The 10,900-nt window shown below is 27.9% G+C and overlaps 1 protein-coding gene across 1 annotated transcript; it reads right to left on the bottom strand.

Moving 5' to 3' along the window:
* Positions 1 to 2,958: 2,958 nt before the first annotated feature.
* LOC113554283 (uncharacterized transmembrane protein DDB_G0289901-like) lies at positions 2,959 to 4,153 on the bottom strand. Its single transcript, XM_026958048.1, has one exon. It carries the CDS (start codon positions 3,919 to 3,921, stop codon positions 3,406 to 3,408), a length of 516 nt encoding a protein of 171 aa, XP_026813849.1. The 5' UTR covers positions 3,922 to 4,153; the 3' UTR covers positions 2,959 to 3,405.
* Between the last annotated feature and the right edge of the window lie 6,747 nt (positions 4,154 to 10,900).

Raw genomic sequence — 10,900 nt, forward strand, 5'->3', positions numbered from 1 at the left:
TTTAAATACACGTGAAGAAGATATTTTATTTTTTTTCCTAGTTTAACAGAATTTTCAACAGTTAATAAATTAAAAATCAAAAATTATATTATTTGCTATTAACATATACTTATATTTTATTAAATTGAAAAAAAAATAATAAACATTAATTTTATTTAAATCTACGCTACACAAAATTTATTTTTATTTTTATGAGGAAACCTATACTCATTTTGTATTTTCAAGTATTTTTTTCGATTATAATATTTTTTTATTAACATTAAAAAATGCAGACATTCCTAAAACTAGTTAAGAAATTTTTTTAATTATATTATATATATAAAATTGCAATTTATTGATTATCACCTATAACTGTAGGTACATTCTTATGATTAATAATTATGCCGCGAATTACTAAAGTAAGTACATCTATACCTAGATTATCTTGCATACACTTTTTTTAAACACGTCGTTGATTGTATTAAATTAATATAAAATGTTATATGTGTAGTCAGGTAAAAAACTAAAAGTCAACCTATCTATTGTTGATAGGGAAGTTTTGAAAAATAAAAATGAAATTTCTGTTGGTAAAAGTATGTATAACAAATATTATAACAATATTATTATTTGCAATATTAATATTATAGTATATTTAAAAGAGTTGTATTTAAAATCAACAATAAAAAAAAAATCAATAAACTATATTTTATTACCTAACAAATATTATGTAGGTTAAATACAATTTTTTGAAATAAAAAACTTTATACGGTGAAGCTTCTACAATAATTGTATATTTTAAAAATACGAATTATATTTTTTTGAATGTAAATAGTCATAAACAGGGCCGACCTGGGAATTTGTACACACAAGGAAAATAACGTACAAATACATCTCATTCACAGCTGTTACATATTTTGTTCTTACAATTTTAGTGATTAAACTTTATACGCTTAACATTATAATAATTTTTCTTGAAGTAAATTTAATTCTTAAAATCTAGTTAATGGATCATTTCATTTAAAACTAAATATTTAAACCGAATAAATCGCTCTGCTATGTAGTAGGTGTTGAGTGTACCCCGTTTTTAATTCGGTCAGTCAGTCTTGATTTTTTATTATATTATATAATATATATTTATATTGCTACGAGCTTTGTTTGTATAAGTAATATTAAGCTTAAAATTAATCAAAATATTTTAAAATTCCTATGTGTATTTTTAAATAATAATATACATAACTAACTGCGAAAAGCTTCGAATACCATCTACGAATTTTTCGTTTAAAAAATTAATTTCGTCTAAATGTTAACTTTAAATATTTATAAAAAAAAAGAATTGTACCAATATAATCATCTGATGAGGGTTCAATTCTACAATCAATATATTTTAAATAATAACAAAACGCAATAAATCGTATCAAGAGAAATCGTTATTTTTACGCGTGAATTTTCAATTTAATAAAAATGTACACTTTATCAGACGCTCATACAAATTTTTGCTGAAATTACGCTAGATTTTTTTTATAATTATTGTAAGCAAAACTTATGTAAAACATTGAACTGAAATTTAAAATCGTATAATTATTAAAAACTGTATGAATTTTTAAGTACAAAACAATATGCAATTTTTATGAACTTCGTAAAAATCTTATCTTTACACAAAAAAAAAAAAATTAACATATTAACTAAAATACAATAGAAAGTTCTGTGTAAAGGGGTGGTGGTGTGGTTGTGGATGGGGATGAAGGAGGGGTGTGTAGTCACGTGCTTTCTAAAATAATCTCTAATAGTTAATGGTAGGTATTTAATATATTTTTCAGTCACGTTTTGGCAGTCGTGTTCAATATTGTTTTTTATTATGTATGTTTATATAAATGAATACTTTGTAAATATCACCTACGGCCTATGATGTATACCTATTGATGGATAATATTATCTAAATCATCACAAAAATAGTAAACAATGTCTAATATTTATGGAATATAGTTTATGATAAATAATTTATCATATTTTAACGATAAGTTGTTATCCTCGAATACCTATGAAATAATAAATAGGATTACCATACACAGGGACTAATACTATGAATAAATCAAGATAATATTCAAAGCTTAATACTTCAAAAAATTTAAAACAGTAATTTCACATCATAGTATTTATTTTTATTGTTACATTTCAATCGACATCTATTTAATTCATACGAAACACATTAAAATCACACGCTAATTGAGAGGCATAGTAATTGTTACATTGAAGTTATAATATGTACTATAGGGTATAGATTAATAATAATGTTTCATATATTTCAGTATTATAAATCTCTCTTATATTTTTAATATTAATAATTATTTTTAATTCAAACTGTGCTATTTAAAATACAGCCACATTAAAAATGTTTAAATATTATCTTACCAAGAAAATCGTGTAAGCCTAATACATAATAATATCATAATATCGTCTAATACACTAGATTTAAAATAGGAAATGACTACGAGGGACAAAGAATATTTGTACAATGAAAAATATTTAAGTTAAGTTTATAGTTTTATACTATTCCAAAAGTACTGAAATTAGGAAATATTTTTTTTAATTCATAGCTTTAATAAGCGTTTATTTAAATATAAGATAGTCAAAAAAATCCCTACAAATAAAAAATTATTTTGTTCTAAAGACATGCGGGGAAACGTTTAGCTATAGATAATATTTATATATAATAAAGGATACGATTTATGGATGTTAGGTACCTATTGCTATTTTTTGGTTGCTCTATTTTTAAATTATAATATGTATATACCTAATATATATGGGCGTACATGAATTTTGTTTCGACTCCGCAGATTATTGAGTCCACTGAGCCTCAAAAACGTTAAGTAATATAATATAAATATTTAAAATTGCAAGTGTTAGCTTATTATATCATAATAAAAACGTAATATTGGAACATTTTTTTTAAAAAATAATTTAAGCATTTAAAAATCTAGCATTACGACTCATCGCGTCATAAATTAATTATTAAAAAAAAAAAATAATAATATAAATTAATGTAGTATAAAATCTATCCATCAAATGGCTAGTTTCTGTTGATTTAAGACTCAGTGGAACAATATAGCCGATAATATTATATACCTTTTTTCAAACCATGATGTAACGGCGGAATAGATGAATGCCCAACGTAGGTAAATAATATCCACGCGTGACCATCGTGCAACGGGGTGAAAGACGTCACGAAATTCTCAAATGATACTGAGGGATGAACAGCGCTCTGCATCCACGGAGTTTCTTGACAGACGCAATCGAGGAGGCGGTGGCGGTGGAGGTGATACGGAAATGTGAAGATAACCGGAAGTCGTTGTCGTGTACGTAGTAATAGTTGATGAGGTTCCAAAGGTGTAGCGGGTACGGCGATAGAACGGTGGCGGCGAGTTTGGTTCACATGGTGGTTTTCGGGTAGACGGGAACCTTTGACGGGAACCCGGACATGCCGATGACGTACTTATAAGTGGTCGGCGGCCGGAGGATGCTCTTCACAGCTCTCTTCTGACCACGGCCCTTGCTCTCACTCCTGACCATCCTATCAATGACGGTGCGCAACGATTTCAACCACTTGCCACTGTTGACACTGCCGTTGCCGCCACTACCACAGTCGCTGCTACTACCGTTATTGCTGCCGTCGCCGCTAAAGCAGCCCTCGTCTGCACTTCCACACAAAGAGGTGTTGGCGCCCTCGCAGCTAATGCTGACCTCGGACCAACTTCCGGAATCGTCGTAAAAGTCGCTGCCTCCGTTTCCGCTAGAATTTGAGTCGTCGCCACTGCTACTGCTGCTACCACCACCACCACCACCTCCACCACCGTCTTCGTACATCACCAGTTTGCAGGACATGTATGAACCACAATCGCGTTCTCCGTCCATTGGGTTGGTAGTGTGGTCGTCGTAGCTCGGCATGACGTGATCGGTGGCAGTGTCCTGGACTGTTACTGAAACGAATGGATTTCGGCGAGTGACCGTTATGGTTACAAGAGCGACCTATATGATATCGAATATACACCCACTCGGTTTTTGATTTACTGCGGTCACCACTACAGTATATAATATAATAATATGTTATGATATTACCTATATTATGATTTTATAATTATACGATATTATTGTACCTCACTGTAAATGAACAAACGGACGCAAGTGAACGATTGTACGGCAGTATCGCCGGCTCCGCAGGTTTTATACGGTCGCGGTACGCCGTGTGGGTCCACGTGAACGGCCCACAAGTCACGCGCATCGGAACAGCGCTGTGGGGTCGCGACGACGCGGCGTGTCGCAGGGCCACGATGGCGCATACACCAGTTCACGGTACACGTGACGCGTGCGACAAGACGGCCGCGGCTTTTCGGTGACTCGCGTATTCTGTAATTATTATTTATCGTTTACCATTATGTAAACTGTCGCCAACCAATCCTTAAATTGTGCAGCACGTGTACATGGGCAACGTTATACGTGTGACTCACGATGACCAACGAGTGCAATAAACAATGTGATCGACTAAAATTGATCACCTTTATTTTAGGTTCTGAGCAGAACAATAAGTGTATTGATTTTACAATGAAATGTTTGTTTTTATTTTGTTCATATGTACACGATGATAATTAGCCAATAAAATGCTTCAACTTTATATGTGGTTTTGAACGTTGTTAGTAGTCTGAAGAAGTCAGGATTAAAAATGCTCAGTGATTTTTTTGTTTTTTAAATCAGGAAAAATCAAAGTAAAGTGGTAATTTTTACGCATATCCAATTTTTGAAAATATTGATTCTGTTTTTTTGAAGCAACTCGAAAACAAAATCCATAAGTACTTAAAATTTTTACCAAATGGTTAAATTAATGCTTGATGACGATCAACTTTTAAAAATATTTATAAATAAGAGAAAATATTGATTTTCTTATTTTTATAAATATTATTATCGATTAAAAATTATTCACAGTAGAAAAATTTGAAAATGTACTAAGCTCCTCGTTAGTTTTTAGTTTCCCAATTAAAAAATATCAAGTCTATGTTCACCTTCTTTTTTTTTTAATCGCTTAAATTTTGAATTTTGACAAAACCATTAGTACAAATTATTTTGTAGTTAGAAATTTATAAAAATGTATATTTTTATACCAAATATTTGAAATTTAACAAAAGGTTTTTATTTGTTTTTCAAATAACATATAAAAATTTTTTTTCCCGAAAAGCCAAATTAATTATTTATGAGCATTTGAAATACGAGTTATTACGACATTGGATATTCCTCCGTAAAATAGTTATTTCTCCTTAAACAATGTTTGATTTTGTTGTAAAAAAAAAATAACAGCAATAACAAAACACTTAAATTATAGTGTAAGAAAAAGTTTTTAGTTTAACAAATAATGTTTATAAATTATAACAAAATAACTTAGGTACATCGTTATTTATCCTTGAAATAAGCTATCAAAATTATAGTTTAAAATGTTTATAAAAAATAATTGTCTTTACATATTTATTAAATTTTATGGTTTTAGTATAAACTACTTATGAGGTATCTTTTATTATATTTTCAAAAATCTCGATCCATTGAATGCCTTTTTATTGACATTCATAGGAATAAAAATCGATACGATTTATAGATGTTATAAATTGAACATTTGTCGAGCCTATAATAGTTCATTAAGAGTTCAAGATTTTTAAAAATGTTACCATTAAATGAAAATAATAATATACAAATTTCAACAAATTCCAAGGATGCATGGTTATTTGTTTTTTTAATTATAACAAAAAGTAAAAAACGGATGGGATAAAATAGTTACTATAAGAGTAAACGAATATTCACCATTTTTTAATTTAGAATTTAAATATATTCATATTAAACAGAAATGTTTTTCTATACAATTTGCCAAAACAATGAATGGTTTAATTTAAAAAAGAGTAATATTTTATTTCATAATTATATTACGCCTATTGGCTGTTTATAGACTTATTTTATTTTGCTATGTCGTTCCTAATTATTAACTATCAAGAGCGACAGAGGAGTGTTTCAGTAACTATTGAAGCAGTATAGAAATCATCGCGATCACCACAAAAATTACTAAAATAATTTAGGCGTTTTCCTTCAATTTATCTACCTACATAGACAGATCCATATCATGTAACTTCGATTTTTTTTTTTAATTTTATCGTCGCTGTAATTGCCTTCCGTGCCTCATAATATCATAAATATACCTGTCAATTGTATATATTAACAGTTTGATGTAGGTATATTTTAGATTTTTACTATATACATATGTTACAGATATATTTTAGTTTTAAATTACATAAATTCAGTACTTTTTCAGCTTTATGAGTTTTTTGATTGATGTCCCTATCGTTAGTAATTACTAATACGCGAAACAAAATGGTAGCTAAGACTAAAATACTGGGTTTATTTTCGTTATTTATCGTTTAAATAGGTAATTATTATACATCGAAATTAATCTCAAAGAGTTTACTAAATAGTAAATGGTAACGGGGCTCAATAAATTATATGATGCTTAATACATTTTTTACACTGAAGGTAAAATAAAATAATCTTAACCCGGCTATTACAAATATGAGCATAATGAATAATTTTTTGAAGAAAAAATATAATACATTTTTTGAAGGTGGGGAAATTTGGTGGACTAACTCCCCTCCCCTTATTATGTTAAGAAGTAGAAATGGAAATTTACCTATGTTATGTGGTGCTATGGCACTACTAAAATCTTATCAAAATATCATGAAAATATGTATAATCCGTCATAAATAACAATAAAATAGAAAATCATTCTTTTAAAATTCTATTAAATATCAATAAACCTATAGTGTATATGTAAATTAAACTCGAAATATAACTTCATAATTGAGATTGCCTATTGTTAAATCTATGTTGGATCGCAAAAAATCCTTGGCCAACGAGTATGTGTGTGTGTGAAATGTGCCAAGAATATTTGCATGTGCTTACTGTTATGCGGCGACCACGTTCATGCACGAACACGTGTTCTACCGCACGAACAAAATTTATGTACCGATATGACGTACAAGGTACAACATACATTATTGTAATAGAATCTACTACCTTCTAAACGAATTTGAAACACGTTGTACCTGCAATGTGATCACTGTTCACGTTAAATGGCGGATACCCACGCGGACTATAATTATACATACACCATGTTTTAGAAAATACACGTTTTCCGATTTAATATTTAAATTCATATTTGATTAGAAGTTTAAATAGAACTGGATTTTTTTGTTTATTCCTATATTGTAAATTCCTATATTTTTTTTGTCTATAATATAGAATAAAGCCATGAGATTTAGCCAAAATTTCGGCTTACAATATTTATTTCCTATCTAATAAATGATGATTCCTGTTACGTTTAATTGCGATCGAGATTCGAACTTTAACCCATGACAATTGCGGGCGTAACACCATTGCACCCGCCCTACCTTTTTATATACAAAACGAATTTTAAACGCACCACCTTGCTCGAGCCTATAATATCGGTATTACCCTTATTGACTTTATTGGAATTATAAACATTTGTCATATATTTTTTCATAAACCTATTATTTTATACATATTAGAAAAATATGTTTATGAAAAAAAAAAATATGAATAACTATGAATAAAGTATACAGTCGAACGGTTAACTCTGACTTTTACTTCGACTTCGAGTTAACCAAATCCGACTTAATTTTTAAATAATGTATTAGACAATTTTTAGAAGGGCAATACCCATGTTATAGGTTCTAGAACAATCGTGGTGTGTTTTTTGTAGGTAAAAAAGTACAATAAGTTCAATCGTGTTGCGTTTTTTGTATGTAAAAAAGTAGGGTGGACGAAATCGTATTTAACCGAACAATTTGCTACCATAATAATACTTCCAGTGATAAAATTATTCGAATAACTCATTTGATTCAATTCTGCAGACTAATCATTTAATTATTTGATTATTTAACTTTTTGAATACTAATCATTTAATTATTTTTATCCTTGAGCCTGAGTAAACTTTTAAAAACGTTATCTCAATCCTCGGTAAGTAAAAAAAAATATTTAATAAAAACTATTTTATTTTTTAAATTACAAAAAAATAATTATACTGGAATAATAATTAAAATTTTATGACAAACATTTTTAAAAAGCTGCCTGAATAAATTCATATCTCTAATAGTCCTCAACAATCAGAATAATTATCGATATAAAACACAAATGACATAATAAAAATTTATTGATTTCACGTCCAAAATTAATTTATGTGTAAATGTAAAATGTAAATCAAAATCTGTGTTCATGACTGTTATGTTAAAAATAACGACCAGTGAAATTTTTTCCGCAACTACTATGCAGCTTGCAAGTGTATTGTCTATAATAATATGCTGATAACTTATACAAAGTTTGTTTTTTTATAAATAATTCGTTTGACCGTGATTTACCTACTTATTTTAAGTGAAATATATGATTCTGCAGTATTATATTCAAACTATACGCATAATGATACATCGAAATAACGCTTTTACTTCGTTAATAAAAAAATAAAAATTATATAAATGATTTACTTACTTAATATATATTTATCTTTAACTAATTAACGTCTAAGACAATTGTAACCGATTTTTATAGGCATATTATTAAATTTTTTATTTCCGTTCAGATAACACTTATTTAAAATTCATTATAATCAAAACCATACTAATAATTGATAAAAACTTAAAAACTAACTGAATTATATAAGTAATTGAATAAAGTAATATGCACTTTCAATGCAGTTATATGAATTCTCGCAGCTACAAAAAAAAATATATATATATAAATACAAATTTTAATGGGTAGGTATAAAAAAATAAACCATTGTCGATGATAAACTCAGCAGGACTTTCAAATCGTTCGTCATTGGTACCACAAGGGAATGTAATAATATTGATAGAACCCACTTAAATATTATACTAACTATAATCAATCGCAACTTTTCTATTTAAAATATTTATAAGTAGTAAGTACAGATTATTTTTATTGTACGACACTATACTCAATGTTTATGTGGATTCAAAATAATTCTGATGATTATCTGTTCAAATATATTATACTACTGATAATATGCTATTCATGGGGGAGGCTTAAATATACATTTAAGGATCCATGATAAGTTGATATACTATGCTGTGAGTATATAACATTTTAGATTTTTTCAGCGGCCTTCATGCAATTTAAAATTTTAATATAAAGTAATTTTTATTTAATACATTCACCGAACACCGCATACATGTTTATCTCAACCTCCCTTCTCTAGCTACGGAATTGAATTTAATTAAACCTTTTAAGTTATAACTATCTACGTGACAAATAACACACTGTCTTAAATATATACAATGTAGCACTTGAAATTATAAGATTTATATACAAAACTAATTAAAACTAACCGAAAATAATTAATAAATAATTCTCCCGTGGCTAATTCATTTTTTTAAAACTATTTTCCTGTTTAATAGATATAATATCATTTTTAAAAAATATTTGGAACATTTTGGAAAATCAGAACATATTTTTAAACAAAATTAAATGATATTTCGTGATGTCACAATAATTATATTTTTTTATTAAACACTTAAAATTTTATTAAACTATAATAATATACTCTTATAATCGCTTTTAAAATGTATACTGTTTATAAATGGAATACGTTAAATGGGTTTTTTGAACCTCGAATAATCAAAATATAATGTTGTATTTCGATGATATGGAAACTAAATATTAATTATATACTCAATCATTATTTGCAAAAAAAGTATTGCCATTATTCAAACAGTTTTCTTGATTTAAATATTGGCTATTTTTTTTTTACCAATCAAAAGTTTCTACGTCTGGTCATTGACTTTTTATTAAGATAGAATTTTACGTGTATATAATATTTGAATAATTGAAATATGCATTTCATTTTTAAACCTTACAGTTATATTCTCGATAATTGCTATGTATTAATATTTATAATCAATTTACGAGATTCGTTTTTTTTTAATTCTTAAAATTGTGTGGCATGTACGGTGCATTTATGATTCATCATACATAATGTAGGATGGTACCAAAAACGAATGCATAAAATTAATATAGTCTATTACAGTAAGTTCAAGTATAGACCTACATACATGTGTCATAGAAATTTAAATACAACGACATGACGTGTTAACGAATATTATGTATTTTTGTTTTGGATTGTTTTGTATTTTAGAAACAAATGTTTACGACAGTATTCACTTTAAGTACTTAATATTGTTATTTCATCTCGTATCGGAGGAGTTTGTATTATTATTATTTTTTTTATTAATTTCATTTTATTTCTAAATATTGAAGTGCTATACCACGCATGTATACATATTATATCATGAAAAAAAATCATTAAATCAGTAGTTTTCAACCTTTTTAACCATGCAGCACATCTCCTACAAAATTTTCGCGGCACACCAATCCATGTAATATGTGAAACATATTTTATATATACCATTATATACAAATAAATACATACTTATAAAACTATTAATAGATTTTTCGCGGTAAACTTCAATAGCGCTCACGGCACACCAGTGTGTCGTGGCACACCAGTTGAAAACCACGGCATTAGATGATTAAATTTATTTTTTTACTCGACTATTTACTAAATATTCTCAATATAAGTTTAAGTTGTGTTACTGTTAAATATGTCATAGCCCATAGGTGACATAGGTAATAAAATTATTTTATTACGGTTCGTAAATGTGTATATACGTTTTTATAACAGTTGCATGTCACAGTAATAATTCTACAATATAAGACTATGAATTACGAGTGATTGTGTATAATATGTTTACGAACCATACAGTTCTTAAATATTTGATGTACATTTCAATGAAAAACTTTTTTATAT

This window comes from Rhopalosiphum maidis, chromosome 2, assembly GCF_003676215.2.
Source record: "Rhopalosiphum maidis isolate BTI-1 chromosome 2, ASM367621v3, whole genome shotgun sequence".
Taxonomy (NCBI): Eukaryota; Metazoa; Arthropoda; class Insecta; order Hemiptera; family Aphididae; genus Rhopalosiphum; species Rhopalosiphum maidis.